This window comes from Acanthopagrus latus, chromosome 6 (genome assembly GCF_904848185.1).
Source record: "Acanthopagrus latus isolate v.2019 chromosome 6, fAcaLat1.1, whole genome shotgun sequence".
Lineage (NCBI taxonomy): Eukaryota > Metazoa > Chordata > Actinopteri > Spariformes > Sparidae > Acanthopagrus > Acanthopagrus latus.
Window position 1 is genome coordinate 1,650,753 of NC_051044.1, and position 24,738 is coordinate 1,675,490.

The 24,738-nt window shown below is 42.1% G+C and overlaps 4 protein-coding genes across 5 annotated transcripts in view; 2 read left to right on the forward strand and 2 right to left on the reverse strand.

Moving 5' to 3' along the window:
• Window positions 1-625: 625 nt before the first annotated feature.
• Window positions 626-9,474, reverse strand: map1lc3a (microtubule-associated protein 1 light chain 3 alpha). Its single transcript, XM_037100559.1, has 4 exons — window positions 9,272-9,474; window positions 5,760-5,815; window positions 4,533-4,639; window positions 626-3,071 (listed from the first exon to the last, which is right to left on the reverse strand). The coding sequence occupies exons 1-4, from the start codon at window positions 9,309-9,311 to the stop codon at window positions 2,909-2,911; spliced, it is 366 nt and encodes a 121-aa protein (XP_036956454.1). The 5' UTR covers window positions 9,312-9,474; the 3' UTR covers window positions 626-2,908.
• A 1,566-nt stretch (window positions 9,475-11,040) lies between these two features.
• On the reverse strand, window positions 11,041-13,803 carry dynlrb1 (dynein, light chain, roadblock-type 1). Its single transcript, XM_037102100.1, has 4 exons — window positions 13,644-13,803; window positions 13,256-13,331; window positions 12,683-12,850; window positions 11,041-11,669 (listed from the first exon to the last, which is right to left on the reverse strand). The coding sequence occupies exons 1-4, from the start codon at window positions 13,644-13,646 to the stop codon at window positions 11,626-11,628; spliced, it is 291 nt and encodes a 96-aa protein (XP_036957995.1). The 5' UTR covers window positions 13,647-13,803; the 3' UTR covers window positions 11,041-11,625.
• ssuh2.1 (ssu-2 homolog, tandem duplicate 1) lies at window positions 12,860-23,406 on the forward strand. 2 transcript variants are annotated; one of them, XM_037102098.1, is made up of 14 exons: window positions 12,860-13,350; window positions 14,531-14,624; window positions 15,224-15,401; window positions 19,600-19,695; window positions 19,808-19,892; window positions 19,977-20,106; window positions 20,258-20,318; window positions 20,402-20,529; window positions 20,671-20,733; window positions 21,213-21,322; window positions 21,472-21,564; window positions 21,664-21,769; window positions 22,234-22,341; window positions 22,455-23,406. In XM_037102098.1, exons 3-14 carry the CDS (start codon window positions 15,377-15,379, stop codon window positions 22,587-22,589), a joined length of 1,140 nt encoding a protein of 379 aa, XP_036957993.1. In that variant the 5' UTR covers window positions 12,860-13,350; window positions 14,531-14,624; window positions 15,224-15,376; the 3' UTR covers window positions 22,590-23,406. The 2 variants fall into 2 exon arrangements, with proteins under 2 accessions (XP_036957993.1, XP_036957994.1); XM_037102099.1 differs by having other exon boundaries at window positions 20,405-20,529.
• An 896-nt stretch (window positions 23,407-24,302) lies between these two features.
• The window catches only part of si:dkey-49n23.1 (semaphorin-3D), a 64,760-nt gene continuing 64,324 nt past the window's right edge, over window positions 24,303-24,738 (forward strand). Inside the window, exon 1 of the mRNA XM_037101610.1 lies at window positions 24,303-24,499. The gene's annotated coding sequence lies outside the window, so the exon portion shown is untranslated. The remainder of the gene's footprint in view (window positions 24,500-24,738) is intronic.

Genomic DNA, 24,738 nt, shown 5'->3' on the forward strand with positions numbered 1-24,738 from the left:
TGACAAAATACATTTAAAACATCTTTTTGCTCTGAAGCAGCAACTAGTAACTAAAATTGTGGAGTGAAAGTCACAGTATTTGTCTGAACATGGTGGACTACAAGGTCACAGCAGCAGAAAATATAAATATTAAGAGGAGGACAAGTACTGAACACATGAACATATATAACGTTAGTCTCCACCTGGAGCTGCTCCAACAGCACAATCTGCTCCATCACTGAATAATTTATCCCTGGTCGATGTTGATGTAATAGAGTATTGTTACATTAATGAATTGATACGTAGATGCTCTGAATACTAAATATCTCCTCGTGTTCCTGCTGCTCTTCACTCTGAATGCTTGACATAATTTAAAGGTGTAGTTTGTAAGAAATGGACTTTGAGCAAAGCTCCAAAACAACAGAGGACCTTAACTAACCGCTAACTGCTGCTCACTATAGTTTATTAGCTGGTTAGCACAGTTAGCCGTGTAGTTATTGATGTGATAAAACTTGTCTTAGTTCAGTTAATGAGAGACTTGAATTCAGCCAGTGTACAAAAAAAAAAAATGCAGGAGATGAGCCATGAAGGAAAAACAGTCGACCTTCTTCAACATCAGTGCAGAACAGATAAAAGACAAGAAAAGTACGTTAAAGGCAACTTTTTTTATTTATTGGCAAATGCTTTGAATAAGGTTGTAGCAATGCGTCTATGTACACCCTCCAAACAGTGACAACGTCAGGAAGCCTAAAGAAAAAACACACTTTTGTAATACAGCTCGATTATATGATCGTTTATACGCACACACGTGTTTTTTTGTTTTGTTTCAAACATACACATACATTTATTTTCAGTTTTTGGTTTTGGGAAACATCTAAAAAGACTTTTTTTTTCTTCTTTCTTAATTAAACAATACAATTATATCTATTGCGTAAAATCAATATACATTTATAAAAAAAGAAAAAGTCAAAACATGCAAGGTTTGTAGTGCATCACAACCTCTTTCGTCTATAAAGTCTTATGAAACAAAGGCAGACAGACGTACGGAGAGCAGCAGGGCTCTACAGAACAGGAGTAGATACAAAAGAAGAGATAACTGTTATATAGATAAAGTAATTCCTAAAAAAAACCTCTATGCCAACTCTTTTTATATTGGTATTAATTTATGTGCAAAAGAAGCTCATTCATTTCTGACATTAAATACATTTTATGTCTAATGCTCGACTCTATGCTACCATGACACACGCAGCGTTCTTACAAGCGGTCGGACACGAGGCCAGGAGGGGGCATCGCCCTCGCAGACGACAAACGGTGTTATAACGCAGGGCCTGACTTCACCTGGCTCACCTGAAAGGCTGAACTGGGATCTGATTACTTCCTGGCTTTCCACTGCTGCCAACTGCGGGCTGCATCCGCTCCGCCTAATTTACAAAATGGGATCACTTTATTGGCATTTCACTGCTGCTGCTGTTGGAGCCAATGTGGGAAAACAAACCCGTCCTGTCCTGTAATCATCCCCGTGTGACTGCTTGTGAGCCTCTGTTTGCCTCTGTGCAGGCGGTGTCCCCTCCTGTGCTGCTCATCCTGACCAACACTGTCAGTTTCAAGCCACACAATGATCTCATCTCTGACATTTGGGTTTTTTTCCTCCTATTTATTTTTTAACCAAGCATGAAAAGCAAGCAAGCATCTAACTTCCAGTCTGTCGGATCAGAGTGCATCCCTCCTGTTTCCACTGCCTAAAAATCTACAGCGTAGGCCTTTAAATCTGCTGCACCTGATTGGTTGTTTATGATGTGGGTGAGCTCTGTGTGCAGGAAGACAGGTGAGTAGTGACACTACAGGTGTGTATTGTGCTTAGGGGGCAAAAAGACATCAAGTTCAGTCTGTAAACATCCTCTCTGATAGGATGTAGCAGCATGTGGCTAATGGCGCTAACGCTAACTTCCCTTCTATGAGTGAGCAGTCAGTACATGACAGTAGCTTTACAGGAGAGAGTAGTGCTGCCGATATCGTGTGGCGTTCAGGGTGTGAGGGGACAAATATTGCACATGTAAAGTGTTATTAAATTTACGAGTATCAAAGTAAGATCGAGCCTGATTGTCAGCTACTCGGTAGCCAGCGGAGAGTTGGCAAGTTGAGCTTCAGGCTGATGGTAAATGTATGATTAAAACAAAAGTGGCTAAATTACACAAACTAAACTACAGCTAACGTGTCCAGATAAAGACAATGATTAAAAAAAACTATGTTAAAAAAGTTAAAAGGTAAAACAACAATCACCATGAATCTATCTTGTATCTAGCTTGTACTACTGCAGTGATGAGGATATAAATGACTGGATAGTTATGAATCTACCTGTGCTGTTTCACCTGCGTACACGTCAGCGAGCTGCAGACGACATCATGGACTCCAACTGGCTCGCATGAAACTGCCCGGGTTCAAGTTCAGCTTGTCTTTTTTTTGCTTTTTTTTGTATAGTTTTGAGGATGAAAATCAATTTTACTCGCAAAAACATCGGTTTGTTAGTCGCACCCTTTCAAAATAAGAGAACTGTGTGGAACCAAAAGAACAAGAGAGAAAACAAAACTCGAATCACTCGCAGGTTTGATTCTGAATTCTCACTCTGAGGGCAGGAAAGACGCACAGGATGTCCTCTGGCTTCTGTAGCTAGTGTTGAAGTTACTGACCAAAATGAAGAAGAGGGTGCTCGACTACGACGGAGAGAGAGTGACAGGGGGCGTCTGTCACATGTACACTGGCTGACGGGGTGCTGCTACGTGGGCTTGCAATGCAACAAAGTGGAGAGGACCGTGGAGTTTGGTGGTTTCTGACACCGTACACCTCTCTTTACCCCTCAAGCGTCCCCCTCTACCCTCTCCCCATCCTCCCAGCACCTGAAGATGTCCCGCTCTCCCTCCCCTCCCCCTGCCTAGCAGCCGAAGGTCTCCTGCGAGGCGTAGACCATGTAGAGGAAGCCGTCCTCGTCCCTCTCCTGCTCGTAGATCTCGGAGATGGGTGTGGACACGGACACCATGCTGTGCTGGTTGACCAGCAGGAAGAAGGCCTGCGTGGGGTTCAGCTGCAGCCGGCGCCTGGAGGGAGAAAGGGAGAAGTTAGGTTTTTTTTCTGTCACTTGTTGGATGCTGATCTCACTAAGACGTGTTGCTGGAAACGGGTCCCCAGGAGAACCGGTGTTTTCCTGAGCACAGTTCACCTGCAAGCCGCCCTGTTTTTTGTCAAAACACATTTTTCAAAGGGCGTTTTTAAAACCTGCAGCAACAAGTGTGTGATCAGAACAACCACCCGCCATCTTTCTGTCCCCACATCCTCCATCATTCAAACAAATTTACTGTTCTAATCTTTCTCTCTGCTTTTTTCTTCCTTCTTTTCATGAACTCCGGCTGCAGCCAGTGATGGAACGCATCACGTACATTTACTCAAGTACTCTGCAAAAGTACAACTTTGAGGTATGTGTACTTTACTTGACCTGTTTCATTTTCTGAAATGTTAAACTTGTGTTTCTCTACATTTCAGAGGCAAATAATGCACATTTTACTACAAATAAGAAGCTGGAACCAGCAGTTTCACATCTGAAAAATGAAGATGATGAATGATTTTCTGTCGATCGACTCATTGATTTGTCGACTCATCGTTGCCGCTTCTGCCATCAGCTTGACTCAAAGCTGCAACAGACAATTTTTCTTTATAAACTAAAAAATAAAATATTTTTATCAGACAAAATCAAGAAGCAGTCGAGCTGAGACGAGGTTGAGATATTCATGATTATTATGGAAGATAAAATTTTACATTACAGTTTTCACTGTCAATGATAAACTAGTAAAATCATGATGATGTGGCATTTCTCCAGCTGTTTTATTACGTCTGGAGAACAAACGGTGGAGACCAGAGCGTCTCTGCAGCGCTACAACAGTTAATTAAAACACTGTTCTGTCACACATTTGCCTTCATAGAATAATTGCAGTTGTTGCGTTTTGGATATTACACTGTGATTTCGATCATTTTATGAATAACTGAGCAGCTTTGATCGGCCTCACTGCTCTCCTTGTTTTTAGCTCACGTTCTGTGTTTCTCCTCTTTTCATCCTCCAGCGTTCACTCATCCGTCGAAGCTCTTCTGCCAAAACCTTCCTGAACTCTGGAGACTGAACTACAACGTGCAGATAAACTGTGAATATATCACTAAAATAACTGCCTTCACATTTCTGCTTCATCAGCATATAAGATTTATAGTTATCAATATATCCATGGCTCTATTCTGATATTTCTGCACTGTGTGACTGTAAATCTTAATTTACTGGCCCATGAATCTCCGGCTGGATGTGAAGAGCTCTCCTCTCCTTCGCTGCGCTGGTTGTAAACAAACTGGTCGACTGTCGCCTCAGCAGGCCGTCACATCTGAACACGCTAACAGACAGCTCCAAATATACACGCACATACCAAACATACACCTCACTGACCTCAACATACACTGGCATCCAATCCAGCAACCTGCAGTCTGTGTGAGAGAGTGTGTGTGTGTGTGTGTGTGTTTACCTGATGATCTTGACCAGCTCGCTCATGTTGACGTGGTCCGGTACCAGGAACTTGGTCTTGTCCAGAACAGGCAGCTGTTTCTCTCCCTTATATCTCTCAATGATGACCTGCAGCAGCAACGACACACGACAAACAGGAGGTCAGTCAGCAACACAGAAAGAATCTCTTTATAAACATTATGAAGAAGATTTGAACAGAGACGTGTGTGGCAATATATTATGTTGTGTGTTAAGTCAGCAGGAAGGAGGTGAAATTAAACAGTGGCTGTCTCGTGTTCACAAAGGCTTAAAATGAACAAACAGCAGCCAATATTAGAATGTTATTAATAAGCTAATATAAGGTTATAATACTGATCCAACACTGATCACACGAGTCTATTTTTTTCTGTCCTCCAGTACAAGTTCAGATACTTCTGTGAAAGTAGAAGTTCTGATCCATCTTGTTTCCTCCAGTACAGTAACAGAGTTCAGGCTCTGACATGGACTCAGAGTATCAGAGTAAAAAGTCTCCCTCTGAAGGACATTTGTGCTCAAAGCTAACTGAAGCTCACGTCATATTAATAGAATTCAAAGACTATTAGAGTTAAAGGTAGAATCAGTAGGATTTGTCCCAGCTGTTCCTGAACGCACCACAAAGACAGTTGATTGTTGAGTCTCATTCCCAGGACGTCAAATAGACACATGTTGGGTTGGTAAAGCGTCCCGAGCAGCAACAAAGAGAGAAAATCAGAAACTCTCTGCAGATACGAGACACTAACACGCCTTTTCTCCACATTCCAGCCTCCCTCTCTGTCTGTTTACGGCTTCTTACGGCTTTTACGTCTTTGTCTCGTCTCGCTGCGTCTGATTGGTCCACATCAGTCTGCTGATGTTGGGAAATAACAAAAATCCAGAATTCACCTCAGACGCATCAAACTAAAGTAACGAGGCTGTTCTGAAGCTGTGAGGAGGAGAAAGTTCAGGTGTTCAAAGGTAAAGATACCTGGAAGTATTTGTACTTTGACAGGTCTGTCAACAGTTCTCTGACTTCACTGTTGTGTAACACAATACTCTGTTTTTCTGTCCTGCAGCAGTCGCAGGTTCATCACTTCTAAAAAGCTGCACAAGAGAATATGTAGATTTAACATGCCGGAGCACAAAGAAGCCTTTCACAGGCGCCTTGTCTGCACTGTGGTGTATTACAGAGTGTGGTGTGTCGTGTAGAAATCAGATTTGAACAGCAGCTTACAGGGATCTTGTTGGGGTGCTGATCACGGATCTGCTGGACCTCTTTGCACCGGTCAGCTGTGGGCAACAAAAGACACAACTCGTTAACTTTATAACAGACTCATCTGTGCTCATATAAAGCTGTAACTCCCTCGCTAATACTGACAGTCTGGTTTTTAGCTCTTTCAAGTTCAAAATGAGAAATGTATGCATACCCAGAGAGCAGCATCATCAAAACAACACTTTCTCCATCTCTATTTTGAGAACAAACAAGTCTGTGTGCATAATTTAAGACCCCTGTTCAGAGACATTTGTAAAATTATGGCACTATTTGTTGTCTTAAATCTAATGTATTCAAATCCTCTTCACAGCAGATGTAACAGATATGTGGAGCAACACAGGAAGTCGTCTGAATAACCCACAGCTGAAACACACATCAGAGAGAATCACAATAAAAATAAAGAAATGTTCGTCCTAACAGAAGACTGAAGATTCGGATCTTTTTACCTCAACACAAACAAAACAAAACACAGTCAACATAAAACATAAAACACATAATCTCACTAAGATGCTCCGTGTCACATCCCTCCTGCATGTTTGGCCTTTTTTTTTTCTTTTTGCCCAATTTAATTTCCTGGTTTCTGTCAGAAAATCCACAGGAAGTGACAAACGGCACGTTCAGATGGAAATAAGAACCAGCAGCGAGCGTCTGCTGCCTCCACACACAGCGTGACTCTTTAACGACGGCTGAACCTGCAGCTAAAAGAAACGTCTTTGTGTCCACGTTACTCATGGCCGGCTGATCTGAGGAATGAACCGCTCGCTGTTTCCGCCGTCTCTGATCTGCTGACGTCCGTCGTGTTCTCTAACCCGCCTCGTCCTGCTCGACATCTTCCCTTAATTTCAAGGAAGGTTCATGTGTTTGTTTGTTTGTCAGGAGGATTACACAAAAAACTGCTCAACAGATTTCCATGAAAATCTGAATCTCGGCCCAGAAGTGACCACGTTTGACTTTTGGTGTGAATCTGGATTAAAAGACGGATCAAGAATTTTCTCTCACTTTCATTAAAGGTCAAATGTGTTCGTCACATCCTTAAAATCGACAGAAAATTTGTCTGACATCAAATTGACCTCAAGAAATCAAATTGGACTGGATCAAACTGACCTTTCTTGAGGTCAATTTGATCCAAACTTGTTCTGTAAGTTTGATTCTTCGTGTCTTTGGACTCCAATTACATATTTCACAACTCCACCCAGAACTTTACTTTGTGTGCGAATATTACCTGTCTCTCTATTTCAGCGTTTTACCACCTCACTATCTAATTTTACAGCTCACACTGACCTCTCTGGTGTTCAGAACCGCCTGTTGGATGATTTCAGAGAAACATCAGCCTCTCTCTTTTTTTTTTTTTTAAAAACAGTGGCCGGGGTTCAAAGCTCGGATGGGATCGAGGAGCCACAGTTGAAGTGTGAATGGTTTCTTTGTTTGGGGTGTTTTTTTCCTCGTTGGCCGTGGGAAGGGTCGGCGCTAACTATTAGAATGTAAGAGCACGTTTTTAAAAACTTTTCTTTGGGTTTAGGTACATTTGAAAATATTACAGAAGAGATAATCCAGCTTTCCTTTGTGGCCTGACCTCAGAAGTTTTTGTTATTTCCTGCTCTTTAAAAACAGCCCACAAACACCCGGCAGCAGGCAGAACCTACCGCTCAACATCTCAACAGAGTTGTGCTCGTTTTGCCCACCAGAGGAGGCTGCTCGCTACAGCAGCTTCATGTGTGTCTTCTTCTACTGACGACCTGCTTGTGCTAGATTTAGAGAAAACTATGGAGAGAAATGAATCAATCTAACGCTTGAAATCTGAACACAGCTACGGAGGAGAAACCTTTTAATTCCTGTGAAAGCTGCTCAGAGGCCAAAAATCTTCCTGAGAGACCACAGAGAGACTGATAATTGATGTTTGGAGGCGATAAACATTTTTTGTTCAACATTTAGAATAATCAGTGATGGAATTTACAACTTTGAGGTTCTATCTTATATAATATTGAATTTTTCTGCTACTTTCCACTTCAACCCCACAACATGTATTTGATACATTTAGTTACTTTGCAGATTCTTATTATTTAAATATTTATGGGCTATTAATCAATCAGACAGTGTTGTGGGCGGGGCGTTGTGTAAGAGGATGTCGCATCAGAGCTGAACTAGCACGTTTTCTAAAATGAGTTTATTTCATCGGCAATCTGACAGAAAAAAAATAACAGATCAAGAGTTGGAGAAAAAAATGCTGAATATTGGCCTGATGATGGCCGATTCATAAATAATAACACTGAATATTTATTTATGATATGTTAACTGCCAAACTGGAAATGTCTCTGGTTTTCATTTCAGAAAGCTGGTCACTTTGTTCCTCGGCTTTGTCTAAAATAAATAATATAATGTTCCACCCTTTATAGAGTATCTTCCTCTTTCCAAACACTTCCCTCGGGACTGGATCTGTTATTCCTGCTGTCAGAGAGGAATATAATCCTCCTCATCCTGTGTCCCAAGATAGTAACAGAAAGTTTCATATGTTAACATCCCCTTGTTTATCAAATACTTCTCCGTAACGGACCCACTAATAAAACTTAAGTAATCCAAAGAGTTAATGTCTCTGTGCTCCGGTCAAAGTCTTGTGTTTGAGTGTGACTCAGACAAACAGCAGTAAACCACAGACCCGACAGGTTCACCGGCCCAGAACTCTCTCTGAGTGTTATTACCTCATTAACTCAATCTGGTATCTACACAGTGACATCTTTATAACGAGGTTATACCCAAACACAACATCACAGTTAAGTAGAAGTGGTGTTTTTTCTGTCTCCACTGGTGCTCAGCCCTCATTTCTGTTGGAGCACATTATGTAATGTCAGTCTGGGCTCCTCCCTGTCCACACAGGGGCCGTCGTTTGGCATCAAATTACACCATAAATCAGTGAACACGTGTTCTGGGGGTAATGTGTCAGCACATGTTGTTTTCCTTTGAAATGTTTACAGCCAATATACTGCAGCTAGCTTAAAAAAATAACAGCTGTGGAGCAGAAGCTGGTCATGTCAGGCCTTGCTAACCCCCCCAAAGGCTCGTCGAGCTAATGTGACAGTGACCCAGATGGCCTTTAGACGTTAACAGGCAGACAGATGAGCTTTACAGGCCAGGAGACACCGACTGTAAGACACAGCATCGGTTACATTTAATGAGATTTAATGTATTATTCCTCCATTTTTTGGCTGTGAGATTAGATATCCTCTGAGCTTTGCGCTAAGAGGCTAAGAGGCTTCTGTCCTATGATGCTAGCGATCCGAGACGGTGTAAACAGCCGTGAGACACTTGCTAAAGGCTGCACAACATTCGTGTTATAGTCATGTAACTAACACTTGTCAACAGACTGGGTAAGCTAGGTGGCTAGCAGGCCGGCTAACCGCCTAGCTTCTCCTGCTCAGCTGCTGTTTTCAAGGCAGCTAGCTTAAAGCTGGACAAACAGCGCCTCGGTGTCTTCTTACCGAATGTCCTCCTTTGTTTGAAGGGTCTGTCGGACGGCATCTCTCTCGGTGTTATGACACAGTTAGTAGCTGGTTTATATGCGGTCAACGCGTTTAACGGCGCAGCTCGGTGACAGTCGGCGGAGGTGTCGCTGCTTCTCTGCTCGTCTCCTCGGAGTCTGAAGCCAAAACAGCTCCGGACAAACAAAGCAAGTAAACCCGAGCCGCTGACGTCATCCGCTGCATTTAAAGGGGCCGTGCACCACGTCACAGAGCCCCTGTGCGTCAGCCGCTCAATCAAACTTTATTAACACTTTATTACAAAACGATTAAAGATCGTAACTCTCATCTATCGCTTCATGTGTATTTTGTATTAGCTTTAAGCTTTTTCAGCCATGTGTCACTTTGTTCTGACAGGAAGTGACGCAATATTAATGTCATCAGGTGACACAGCAGGTTGTGTTTTGATGACATCACAGTTAAACATGTCATCATCAGCTTCATCATATTACACACTAAATGTTTTATTCTCTAACAATCATTCTGCAGATCTCTTCCCAAGCTTTCACCTAAACTCTCTTCTTAACTCCCTAAATAACAAAAAATATAATTTGATAGTTTGATCGATTGAAATCTTTATTTTGAACATTTATGTACATTTTTTAAGACCATAAACAGGAATAGTATTTATATGTAAATGTACATATACAAACAAACAAACAAACATACAAGTATATATACATTTTTGTATCAAAATATGCCCTGCGGAAATTAATTTATTGACTATTCATTTAACGTTTTATAGCTTATAAATTGATTTATTTTGTCTTCTAATTAATTCATAAATATGAATTAATGAATAAATTGATGACTAATTTTTAAACTTGAACATATGTCTAATGATGTCAGTATTGATCTAAAACTGTCATCACATTTTTTTTTAATTTTCTGTGTCATCACATTGAACTCATGTTGGAAATATTCTCTACAAATGTAAGTTGACTTCTCTGTTTAGCTGTTGAAACGTGTGTGATGTTAAATGTTTTGCAGCTGAGGGAACTGATGGTTTTCTGTGATTTGGCGCCTCCTTCAGTTTCTGAGTGAAACACCAGTGTTGTAAACACAGATCCCAGACCAGTCACAGTTTGTAATGCAGCTGCTGACTACACACATGCCTCATTATGTCTTAAGGTGAAAAAGTTACATAATGCTGCTTTAAGCTGCGTTAATGTTTATACACACACAAAATATTTTTATCAGAATTTGAATTACATGTTTTTCTAAGCAACATTTCTGTGACCGAAAGTGCATCAGTCCACTGCAGTGAAATCTGATTTAAAAATCTGATTTAATTAACACTTAAACAGTTTCCTTAAACAGCAATATTAAACATTCTTCAGGTCCCTTTGAATAAACCATTTGATGAACACTTTCCAAGTCACAGGGTGACAGAATTTGATGGAAAATGCAATTAAAGGACTTTTTCAACCCAATTATTTGTTTCATGTTATCCCAACATTACTTTAAATCCTGCTGACACGTGGAGTTCACCTCAATTCTTCATAATAACATATATTAAGGAAGAAAGTAATTGTAATGATTTTGAACTTAATAGTAAGACATAATTACTTTTTTTGATTTAATCATTCATGCATGAAAGGGTTCAAACTCGAGGAACATAACATCAAAATATATTTAAGACGAGTGTCAAACTAGTTGAAGTCAGTCCCCAAAACTCTAAGTGCTCCAGTAATCAATACAACAAGTACAAGACAAAAACAACAACGAGACCATTTCCGTTATTTTTTATTTCATAATTTGATAAAAAATTAACTTGACATGGCAACAGCAGAGACGCGTCTGTAGTGTCACTTCTCCCCAGTGAAATACTGCACTTCAACACTTTGCCAGGAAAATAAATACAAAATAAAAACAGTCCCAAGTTTTCTACCAAGCCAGAACTGAAAAAAACAAACATCCTTAAACCTAAAGATGTGTGGCGGTCCCTCTTTGTTTTCACTTCCCTGCTTCTGTCAGAGGTACTAACACAGTCGTGCCGTCTCACCATGTGATTAATGAAATACACACAGTGACATCACAAACAGTAATCAGAGGAGAGGAGACCGGACCGGAATGCCAAAACATGGAAAAAGAAATCTTCTTGCAGGGAGAATGAACATCTTACTGTTCAGATCTGTTGTCACTGAGCGAAGTGACTCAGTTTCATCCACCTTTAAATCTGTTGTTACTTCCTGGTACAGCAAAGTGCATAAAAAGCTTCTGGTGAACAGGTTTTTTTAAATTGAACAAAAGAAATGTTTTACAGTTTAAATATGAAGGACAGACAAAGAGAGCGATGAGTCGGTCCTTCTTTTTCAATCCGACGGGTTCTGGATGACGATCAAGAAATAATCCTTATCTGTGGAGACGAAGCAAAATAATTAAATACATGTAAAACAAACAGTACGAGACAAATATCACCTGAAAATACCACACCTGATACAGATAACAGAACAATACCTTTTGTTCTTTGTATGAACAAAACATTTTCAGTTTTATTTAAATAAATACCTCATGAAAGACTTTGACTCTTGTAGGTTATTTTAAAAACAGAATCGTTTTCACTCGACTGTTCAACAGCTGAACTGTTCAGAAAGCTTCATGTTGAGCTGCACGATGACGCCGACTCCTTCCTGTTTATAGCAGAGATGATGAACTGGACATCATGTTTCCGGAGGGGCAGAGGGAGCCTCTAATCACTGCGTCCGTCCGGCTGTTATTGATTATAATAATTAATGTTGCAGGAGAAGTTTCACTGCCGCTGCTAAAGTTCAGAAAATACTCTTCGACAGTTCTTTCTGCCTCTGACTGGACTCAACATTCAGCAGGTCTGTGACGCCTCGCTGCTTTATGTAAAGTTCTCACTCTACATCTATGCAAACAAAGATGTGAACAAATGTAAAGTGGTTCATGTAAGACTTCTTTGATGCTCTGAATGTCCAGTGTTTCTGAGCACAGAGTCAGAGGTTCTCTTACATGATTTATTGGTTCTCCATTTTTCAACTTCTTCAAACAGTACTGACATTTCTACATAATGTGTCACATTACAGGTTTATGATCTGACTTTAATATCAGGAGGTGGAGATGATGGTGCTGAAGTTCTGGGGCAAGAAGGCCAGCAAGCCAGTGACCGCTGTCTGAGACTGTGTTTCAACATTTTTAAGAGTGACACCACTGGTTTTTCTAACGAGACCTTGAAACATCTCCAGCTGTGTTTGTGGCGACAGAACCGTAAGCACAGTGCGGTCACAGCATAACATTAAAAAACGTGGGCATAAAGACAAGTAAAGTTTTAAATTGAGTCTTGGAAGTTTCAGACAACTAGCTGGACGACGTCTCAAACATTCCCTGTGAAAGCGCTGTCTCTCTCACCTGGAGCGATCATGATCTCGTTCTTTTTGGAGCGCACACGCAGAAAGGTGAGGTCGTTCTGGGGGTCGATCTCTCGTACGGTGCTTCTGGCCATCATCACCAGCTGCTGGATCAGTCCTGCGTACTGCACCGTGCTGGGGTAGTCCAGCGTCGTCTTGATGGGGATTCCTGACGGGAGAGAGAGAACCAGCCTTGTTTACATGAATGCAAAGAAGTTCCATGAACCAGAGTCAGTGAACTACAACTGAAGGTTTGTTTTTTGTTTTTTTCTCTCCTGTAACATTCATTCCTCCATTACTGATTACTGGGTTTTCTCAGTCCACATCAGGTGTTTGTCCTTGTTTTCCTCCTGAGTGGTGATTTAAAAACTGCTGCTCATCTTCTGAGATGCTAAAAGACAGACTTCTTCTGACAGGACGACATCTGATTGGACTCCTGTGTTGTTTATTTAGCGCTCTTCTGTCTCTCAGCGGACTGAGCTTCATGTCTTGATCCTCTGATGTGCAGTCCCATGTTAGATACACCTGACCCAGGCTGTAGTTCTTCTGCAGATCTCATATTTTATCATCTTACCTTCTGAGTTGACAATGATGATCCCCTGAACTCCCTTCTGGCCCTGGATCCTCTTCAGAGTTTCCTCTACTTCAGCCTGGAGAACAGCAACACAAGTGAGTTAGCATCACTTCATTAAACGTTAGCTGCCGCAGTGGCTGATGGGACTGAAATCCCAAAATATATCAGAGAAAAGTGCGAGAACAACAACAAAACCATCAGATTAGCTTCTGTCAAACTAGAGAAAGCTAATGTACGTTATCCCGTGCTAACTGACAACGCCCGACTAGCATACGTTAGCTAGACAGTTAGCATTTGTTTTAATACTTCGTACACTTCTACAGTCACAGTCACAACAGAACTATGATCATGTCAGTGGAACACACAGTCAACAGTCATCGCATCCTACCATCGTAACAATATGAGCACAGGTCCGTGTCAGAAGCTGCTCAGAACAACAACAGCTAACAACAGCTAACAACAGCTAACAGTCACTTCGTTGCTGAGCGAAGAAAACTGACGTCAACTTCCGGGTCACTGATGCGTTAGCGTACCACAGTAGTAGTGGGAAAACTGAGAGTCGTATTACTCGATTAAAGACAGGCGCCGTCGACTTGGTTAAAATCCTGTTTTTCTGACATTTACGATGGACAAGAACACTTCGGTGTGAACTGTGTCCATGTCTTGTCTTTATGTGAGAAGAAAATGATGGATTAAAGAGGTAATTGTGTTATGTTTTTCGGCTTTTTATTGTAGTAATAGTCATATTCATGAATAAAATTTGTCAAATTTCAAGCCACATTTTCAAATTCAGATAAAACTTACTTGAATGCATGTGTAATACAGAAATGACAGGCAGGATAACCTACTTGTTTGTGGACTTCAAAATGTTGGAATTAATAGTATTTATTATTTTCAAATTAAATAAACCCTTAAAAATCCATCGATTGTTTTCTTAGTTAATTGTTGGTTTTCTTTAATGCTCTAAATCCCACAGGAAAGTCCTTATAGGGTCAAACCGAGCAGTAAGCTTATTTACTGTCTGCAGAAGGTTTCAAATTAAATGTCACGTGTTCACGTGTTACACTCATACATATGTGTTTGAGTCCAGTTGTTCCTGACCATCACTCAGAGACAATAAATAAACTCTTAAACACCCACAGAAACACAAACTAACACATTCATCACGTTACAACATTTCAAATGTTTCGATCTGATAAATAAACGTGTTGAACTAAAACAGTTCGTGTGGTGAGATCATGTTTTTCTTCTTATTGATGATCTGATTGTAAACAGTGGGCGCGGCCAGCGGCGCGTCAAGTCACGCACACACAGGACAGGCGGGACCGGAAGTCAGCGATGAGGCCTTCAAAGTAAAACTGGGAAAGCGGTAACTACAACTGAACACGAAATATATTTGATTAAATTATTTACTAAGTCGACCCAAGTGTTGTTTCTAGAAACAATAACGATCCTCCTGCTCTGATTGGCACATGTGGTCAGTCATCCTGACATCTTTATTGATCTCCAGTAAAATTAGATTATCAATTACAAAACGTTTGAGAACCTGGTAACATCTATTCAGATTGGCTTTTATGTAGTGACTTATATTTTTATGGTTTTAACGTTTATAATTACTTTCTTCTCTTTACTGTATTTTATATAGACTTTAATTACATCTGTTGTTCTTATTATTCTTATAAACTTTTGTGCAATATTATTAATTTGTGTCTGTCGGTATTGATCGCTTGTTTTTTGTCATTATTTTAAACTTTTAATTGTAATTGACGTGCATCAGTCTCTAAACCTGTTTTTACACCATGTTTTCTGTCTCCTCAAACACTTATTCAGCGTTTTGATTTGTTTATTTGTTTGAAAGGTGATGTATGAATAAATTTCGATTGATCTATTGATGTTTTTCAAAGTGATGTTTAACTCTTTACTTTTATTCCAGTGTGACTTCACTGTATTTTATACAACACTGCTCAGGTAAATCCCATCACTGAAGCGCTTCCCCAGACTTTTATTTTTAAATCCTAACCGGAAGCGTCACCTGTCCGTCGCGGACGCTGTGACGTCTTGACGGAAACATCTTTACGTTCCGAAGCTTCATTCACGTCCAGCGACTGAACGAGACGAGAAATGGACGAGAAGGACGAAGATCTGGGTGAGTTTCTGTCCGTTAATCCGAAAAAAAAGAAAACTGAGAACACTTTTAAAAACTTTAAACTTTAAAATGCTTTGAAATACTTTGAAATACTCCAACACGAGTCCAGAGTTTATCTGCTGCTCGGTGTTTTGAACCCGTCCGAGCTGCGGGGCTGCAGCAGCTGGACTCGTACAGGTTGACACCGAGTGAGAAAGTTAAACCTGGTGGTTCTGGTTCTGGTTCTGGTTCATATTAACCGTGTTTCCTGAAGTTTCTGTTACTTTCACCAGTTTTGCTTCAGGTGTTCTGTCACAGAGACTCTGAGTTTGGATCTTTAATCCAGTTTAAAGTTCTGGTTCCGGCTCACACGATCATATCTGTCAGTGTGTAAAACTGTCTGACTGCAAACTGTTTATATCAGTTGTTACACATGACTTATTACATGTTTCCTTCATCATCAGGGTTCAATAATTACACAATGTCCACAGTGGAAACTTTAAACTTTAATTAATTTGAAACATGAAAGTTATTATTAATATTCTTTATGATCAGATGACCTGAATCTGTTTGTGTTTCTCACTAGCTGCAGCTGCTCATGGTGTTGATTAAAGGAGCACTTCATCATTTTTGTGAAACATCCTCATTGTCTTCTTTATATGATTAAACTGAGTAAACAAACTGATCTTAAAGGACGACACAGTTTATACAGTTTTACTGTGTTTACATGTGGCGGACCCTGCCACCTTTTACCTTCACACAGTGTTTCTGGGACCTTGTTTTCCTCTGAGAGCCGCACGTTGAGAAAATATATATTTCTGAGTTTGTGTTACAGAACTACGTAATGCCCCTTTAACAGTTAGTTCTGCTCATTTTGTTGCAGCGTCGTCAGGAGATAGTTGAGTTGAGTTTAGTTTTGGTTGCACGTCCGTCCTGGTTGGTTAGTTTCGGTGTTCGCAGCTCTGATATTGATCGATGCTGCGTCGGCGCCTTTGTGCTGGTTTCTGTTCTGTCTTCAATCCAAACTCGACTGATTTGTCAGATCATCCTCGGCCGTCTTCTAACTCAGCCAACATTTTGATTAAGACGCCCACATGTTAGATTTGTGGTGCCGATGCCAAGAACCGTGAGCCAGCAGCAGGTGAACTGAAGCCAGTTTTCATAACTGTGTACTTACATCGTCACGTGATGCGCTGCGGCTCATAAAGACTTCCCATCAGCCAACGCTGGGAAAGATAAAGGATACGTGTTTCTGATCATCACAACCTCCAAGACAAGACTCGATTCACTGTCAGAATTTGAGTCATTCAATTTTAATAACATGTATAAACTCTTGAAGAGCCGCACGATCAGATTATCTTATCTTCACTCTGGTTATCCAGGCGCTGAACTGGAAGTTAGTTCAACCTGGTCGGCTGAAGTCTCGCTGTATGAGCCACACAACACAGAAGATCTGGGTGTCTTCATCGCCGGGAAGTCCTTTTTTCTCATATCGCTTAAAATCTGTTAATCAGACGACTGTGACAAAGCTTCATGAATCTAGAGTGAAACAACAGCCTGTATTGTCTGAAACAACATCAACAATCGCTGGGAATTTAATCTTTCTACCCTAAACATCTTTTTCTGCATAATTACCTCTGAAAAAAAACAATATTTTCATTTGTCCTCACATATCAGACATCATATACACAGATACTGATCATAACTTTGAGTGGAGCTGAGTTTGATTTCAGCTGCACACCAGTGAGGCGTCCTGACAGGTCGGAGCCTGGTCACACTGGTCAACAACTTAAAACAAATGTGGTCCAGGCTCGTAAAGTCGAGCCTCTGCCTCTCTCTTCTGGCACCCTGAGTCCTGGAACTCCTTCATGTTGATCTCAGTGACGACACGTTCGTGGTCACATCAGTCTCCTTCAGACGGTGAACACCAGGAACAACACTCAGAATCACTCTGCATGTTGTGTAAGTTCCTGCCAGAGAGACGTCTGCGTGACCACATGCTGCTGTGATGAAACACAGTCTCAGCCTGCAGCTTCAGTCGGGCATGTTTCACTGCCGCCTGCAGGCCCACATGTCTCGGTCCGGTCCGGTCCGGTCTGTGGCTGCATTCAGGGCACCAGAAGTTCTGCAGGAGTATTTTGGATGCATTGTCCAGAGAACGCCTCAGTAATCAGTCCGGCTTTGTTCTCCCTCCTCTCACATTCCTCCCTCCCTCCCTCGGTCTTAATGAGTCTCTCATGCTGTTCTCACACTCCGTCCATCTCAGCGCAGATCTTTTTGGGGAAACACCTTCTCGCTGATATTTTTATCCCCTCGGCCGGAGGTATTGTGTACGGCAGACCGACTCTGATTTATTTTTATCTCGAAGAAAAAAACACGTCTGGTGAAAAACACTCTGAGGAGTAGCTGCTGTTGTGTCGAGCAACATCGTGACGCAAACGCTAAAACCGCACGGAGCCTCGGAAGCGACTCAATCACGGCACTATTGTGTACTTTTATGTAATATTACATTGTGTGAAAACATGATACTCTCTGCTAGTTTGTTTATTTGTGTTTCTGATGCTGCTGCCAGGCTGCAGAAATACAATACAGGCGCATATTAACACAGCTGTTAATGAATGCTGGGTGCTGATGTCAGTAGCTGTTTGATATAAAGAGTCATTTTTTATAAACAAGTATGAAATTCTTCCACGTCTGCACCCAGATGCATCTTATAATGGAGACCTTGTTCTGGTCAGAGTCAGAAAACGTCTTGGTTCTGATTAAAATGCCTGTTCTGGTCGTGATGATCACAGATGGTTGAACTCGGTGTGTTCGCAGGTCTCCTTAGATAAAGACTCAGCTTGACGTCACTAAAAGCAGATGAAAATGTTGAAACCCTTTATAATAATGTTTGTTTGAGTGCAGTGAGAGGAGAGTTACACATTAACACTATTATCTGCAACACTTCATATCATATGATGTGTATGGATGAGACGATGACTCAGTGTTTGTCACATCAGAACCTGGAAGATCTGATGAAAACATCTGACGACAACATTAAAAGTTAGCAAACCTTCATCTCCAGGTGGAGTCGAGTCTTCAGATACGAGCAGCTGTTGTTTCTTCTTCTGCAGCATCTGAACGGCTCGTTTGTCTGCGTTGACTCAAGAAACAAAGAATTCATTCTTGACTCTGGAAACTAAGATTCCAGAGTCCAGACTTGGTGTGTCCACTGCATCACATCCTGTCCTCTCATGATCTCCTCATTCTGTTCTTTCACACATCAAAAATGAACTTTTCTGCTTAATTCAGATGTTTTTCTTTTTTAATCCAGATCAGAATCAAAAAGCCTTTATTTGTCTTGTAAATGGGGAAGTGTCTGTCACAGCAGGACAGTAATATCACAGTAAACAATAATAATCGTAAAACATAAACAGTATAATAAACAGGTAAGAAACTGATGGCTGCCATGTAAAATATTGCGGCGTGTTTTAGAACCTTAATGTTTCTCCGGTTTCTCACAGTCACGCTGGTTCGTTATCAGGATGTTTAACTAACGAGCAGCTGTGATTATGTGTGAACGACCTTTACTCACACAGCATTAACGTGTCAGAGAGTCAGGAGCATTTCTGGAGTCATGGCATCAGAGATCTGATCCTGTTTAAGCCTTTTTGAGGTGTGTCGTGTGTTATTTACAGAGCGCTCACGGTCCGCTGAGCTGCAACCTTTAAAGAAACAAAGATCTGGCAGGGTGTGTCCTGACCTGCACAGACGGACTCAGGTTGTTCCCTCCACAGAGCCTGTTGGTACCGGCCCGTCTCTGGTCTGACAGCTGCAGAGGGACGAGGTGGTGGTGTGGTGTCTCTGCGGCTCTGTCGTAAAGATGATGACCCGATGTGAATAAATGTGTTTCTTCAGGCTGCAGCCAGTTTCCTGACAGCCTCGCTCAAAGAATGCATCCTCCCTTCCTGCTCCGCAGACACAAACGCTGCAGAGGACAGAGCTGGGATCAGTTGTTAGCACCAGACTTCTCATGACATCCAAACTTTTATCAGGAAACCAAGAAAACAAAGGCTTCAGAATACAGCAGTCAGACTGCAGACAGAGGAGGGAGCTGTGGGACAGATGGACGTGCTCGCCGGGTGGAGAATAGAAACTTCTCTCAGTTCTTCATCCATCGTCCTCGTTCACGTCTCAGATCAGTGACAACAGATTCTTCTGTTCCTCGTCTTTTCAGGTGCGTTTGACCCAAACATACCAGAGGAGGGACCCTCAGCGCCCCCTCCTGGCTGGCTGGATCACGTCCATGGATACCAGGGTCACAAAGGAGGAGGTGTGTGTGCTGCTGTCCTCGCTCCACTTTTGTTTTTCCTCTTTGACATTTCTAAACCTTCCTCTCCTGCGTCTCTGTGTCTCTGTGTCTCTGTGTCTCTGTGTTGGTGCAGAGGGAGATAATCCTCTGTATCCACCTCCCCCGGCCTACAACCCCGAGCCTGAACTCAACAGGAACACACTGGTGCCCAACGTCAGGTAACACACACATCAGCATCTCACCTTATTTATGAAACAGTAATCTTGTAAATTACGCTGTGACGTGTGTGTTTTCTCCCCCAGCGTCCCCACGGTGTCGGAGGACGTGGCCAGAGATGCTCTGCTCAAGTTTGTAGAATCAAAATGGAGGTACAGCTCCAAACCTGCCAGGAACCTCACGTTCAAAGAGCTCAAGCCCGTCACTGTGTACAGGGTAGGACATGGTGCTCAGAGGGGAATAACTAATGTCACATCCACATCTTTGTCTGAAAGAAGCTTTGAATAGTTTCATCTCACAGATCCAGAGTGGAGGATGTTGAATGATCACCTGAAACTAAGACTTGTTGACTGTCTTCCTCCTGCAGTACCGACTGGAGACCTACACTGAGACCAGAACCAGCAGCTGGCAGTTTGAACCTTTCACAGGTAAAACTTTACTCTGCACTGACAGAAACTCAGTTACCTGAGCTAATCTTCCTTAATGAAGTCGTCTGTGTCTTCCTGTCCAACAGGTCAGGTGGTCGACGGTCCTCAGTACGGCGTGAGTCCTCAGCCGTGGGACATTCCGGTCCAGCTGCCTCCCAGATTCACCGACAAGGTGGAGATGGTCCGCGTGCCGCACTCGTCCATCGTGAAGGTTCAGCTGCTGGTTTCTTATCTTAGACAGTCGAGATTCTGATGTGTTGTTTTTGTCGCCTATCTTTGTGTTCTCTATAAAGTAGTAACATGTGTGTGTGTGTGTGTGTGTGTGTGTGTGTGCGTGTGTGTGTGTGTTCAGGTGTGTCACATGTGCAGCGGCTGTGGGAGGGTTCGTTGTACCGGCTGTCACGGCAGAGGCCAGGTGAGATGTTTAGAAATATTTTGTGTTTTTCTTTGCACAGCGTCAAACTAAAGCTGAGTTCACTCTGGAGGAATGTCGCCCTGATGTTCCACCTTCCAGCCATTTGGACCGGTTCTGTCCCGTCTCACCTGGGCGACCCTGTCGTTGACAGACAGGCGGCTCTGTGGTGTGAACAGCACCGTGTTGTGTCCGTCTGCCAGTCAGAGATATTTTAATTATTCTTTAATAGTTCGATGTCGGGTCGTCTGAGGTTCTGATCAGCAGTCAGTGTGGTTCCTGCAGTAGACGACCGTCAGCCGTGTGGAGAAGCAGAGCGTCGCACTGATCAACAGCTCTGACTTTCAGCGGCTGTCTGACAGAAATATAACGTGCCAGAAAAGTTTAATATATAGTGTTCACTTAAAATCACCTAGTGTAAGTAACTGTACCTGCAGCAGATTCTTCTCTTCTCTCAGTCTGAGTTTCCTCTCCTGTTGCAGAAGCGTTGTATAAGCTGCCATGGCAAAGGTCACAGACGGCAGCCTGGGAACCACAAAAGGTCCGGCGGGTCCTCACGATGTTCTGCCTGTCACGGGAGAGGACGTAAGAGGTGAGAGCAGCGCTGAGCGTCACGTCAGCGTCAGACGTCACACAGATCTGCTCCTGTGTTCATTCATTTTCACCTTCCTTCCATGTTTCGCTCTGATGTCGTCGTGTGAACCGGCTGTTACACGTTCCTTCTCTCCCTCCCTCCTGCAGGTGTATCTCCTGTCAGGGTCACGGCTTCAAGACCTGCTCTGTTTGTCACGGCAGCCAGAACCTGCTGCACTACATCCAGCTGACGGTCACATGGTGCGTCAGAGACACGCACAGATACTCAGACACATGGAGAGCAGAGGTCCATCACCTGTTTGTTTATCTGTGTGTGTGTGTGTGTGTGTGTGTGTGTAGGAAGAACAACGTGGATGATTTCATTCCGGACCGTCAGCCGGACTTCCCCGACAAGAAGTTTGAGAAGGTGACTGGAGATCCTTTCTTCATCGACGAGAGCGTCCTGGTAAAAACAAAAAACACTTCTTTTATTTTACTGTCGCGTCGCATCAGATGCGCCACTGAAGCGTCCGTCCACTCAGTCCAGTTTCACTCACACGAGGTCCAACTGCAGGACCGGCTGTCCTGTCAGAACCGGAGCTCCTGGTGAGCTGAAAGGAATTCACTGGATAAACTTGTTTTTTTATGTGCATCAAAAAGACTCTCAGCTCGTCGTGTTTCTGTCCGGACACAAAAACCAGCATAGACCAGCGCTGGTCTATGCTTGAATGCTTCACTATTTTCTACGAGAGCGCCGAGTCAGAACCAGAACTGGGCAGCATAGATGCTATGCTGGTTTTTCCCAGCAGGGATATTTAACTGAAGACCAGAAACACAAACGTGACTAAATGAATGATAATTTGTTTAAAAAGCTCTACGTAGATCGCTCAGAGAGATGATATCGATCTCTTCCCGTCTCCGTCCTGCCAGGTTTATCCCATCCAGGGTTTCCCCGATCAGGAGATCTGCGACGTGTCCACAAAACTGATCAACGAACATCTCGGACGCTTCTCTTCCACCAGTCGCATCCTGCAGCAGGTACGAAACCAACATCACACAAACTGCTTCACCCACAGAACAAACACTGTGTGAGTAACTGTTTGATCCGGAGATAAACTCTGATCCCGCTTCTTACTTCTGTGCGTCGGCAGCGTCAGACCATCGAGATGGTTCCTCTGACTCACGCCTACTACACCTACAGCGGGAAGGAGTACAACTTCTTCGTGTACGGAGTGGAGAACAAAGTCTTCGCCGCCAAATATCCGTCTGCCTGCAGCATTTTATAGGTTTCACACAGACGTGACGCTCGCAGGTGATCGCGGGCCGACGGATGAAATCTTCCATTTGACGTACGTACATGTGTTCACGTTTGTCGTCGCGTCGGACGATCGCGATGCGTTCATGTGTCGTGAGTAATCTCACGTACCTGCAGGTGTTAAAGGTCCAATTCTCATTTATTTCAGCACTTAAACCTCATAGATTAATAAAAACAGCAGGAATCAACAGGTGATCGGTTTTATAAGATATGAATAATACACATGTCTTTATATGAGACACTGAAATTTGTGATTTATCTTTATATATATCAACTTTATATGTGTGTGTGTGTGTGTGTGTGTGTGTGTGTGTGTGTGGTGGTTTATGTTTGAAGCCAGTATGACATCAGTTTTATCTTCAGTGTGTTTATCAAGAAGTCTTTGTCATAAATAACAAAGAGAAGCAGAAACGTCTCACATTTAAGAGGCTGGAACCAAAAAACGCGATCGATCAGTTATCAGATTGATCTTTTCATTTCAGTTCATCTTCTGTTGATCAGCTGATTGTTTCAGGAACTCGTCTGGTTGATAATCAATAACTGAATGTATTGAACGTTTTCTCTCAGCGGAGGGTTTGTTTCCATATTCTTCACAAACCGTCCAAGGTGTTTTTTTTTTTACTTTTTGTTTGTTTGTGTGACAAAGTTTCTGATTGTTTAACCACTTTGTATTTTACATGTTTAACAGAGAAGCAGAAATCTGTTATTATTATTATAATTTTATACAACATTATACAAACATTATGTCAAATGTACTCAGTTCATAATAAACTTCTTTTGTATTATCATCCTGAAGTGTGTTGACAGTGTGACGTCACCAGGGGGCGCTCTGGTTTATACAATGAAGGCTGAAGAGTGACAGATGGTGTGTTTGGGGACATCGTGTGCTGTGGGAAATACTTTTAGAAACAGTGACGTTCCCTGAATATACACTCGAATAAAAACTCTCCTGGAAAGTTTGACAGAATAAATTAAAGAGAATGTTTATAATATTTATATCTATAAAACTTTGTAAATTACAGTGTTTCTGCTTTTAATGACTAGAAGTCCTCCTACAATAGAAGTGACACCTTTGAAAAGAAATGGCTTCATTTACTCAGATCTGTACGGAATCTTAAAGTACTCAGGTATTTGAGTATCGTGCCTCTTCAGTGCATCATGATTTTATTTGTAATTGAATATTTTTACATGTTCTTTTATATTTTTTTCCGTGATTTTATTCATTCACATTATTTTTACAAATCCACTTTAACATGTGAATTTGTATCTGTTGTTTTTCTTTAATTGAAAAATGTTCAGTTTATTTAGTTATATTTAAATATATTGGACACATATAATAATATAATATATTACAGCAGCAAAGGGGATAGCAAAAATAGAGTGCATCAATTAAAACAGTGGTAATAAATAAGTCAAAAACATGAAAATAACAATTTAAATAAGAAACCAAAATAATATTTACATTATTCCACATCGAGACTCAGAAGTTTTACCATTTTATTGTATATTTATATTTTGTTTGCCACATTTGATTCATTTATTTTTGCTGAGATGTTTTATTAAAAAAAAACACAATTTCATATACGATACATATAAATGTGATGTGGCACAAAAACCGTCTTATAGCCGCAATTCTCGGGAGGTAAAGTTTCCGAGCAGCACCTGAATGCACCATCAGCAGCAGCAGAGGCTCTTATTGTGAAGGAGCCTTCAGTCCCGCTCACATGTGAACTCACTGCAGAGTGTCGGAACCGTCCGGAGCCTCCAGGTGAGCCCGCAGTCAGCTGTCCTGAAGCCGCCGCATCACGTCCAGGGTCCGGATTATCTGAGACCCGCACAGCCCCGCAGAGCCCCGCACAGCCCCGCAGAGAGTTCTGACCGGTGAGTTTCAGACGGGTTTGTTCTGAAAGATGCGCTGCTGGTACAGACAGCTCACTGTGTTCTGTGAAGTTCTGCTGGTGTCAGACTGAAGTTCACTCAGATGTTCAGGATTTATTCTTGATTCATCGAACCGAACCTGAAGTCCGGTCCGGACGGAGCCCAGTTTAGTTGAGTTAACAGTGTTAATGCTCATGAAGAACGAACTTGTCTGTAAATCCTGATTCTGGTGTTTGTCCTCC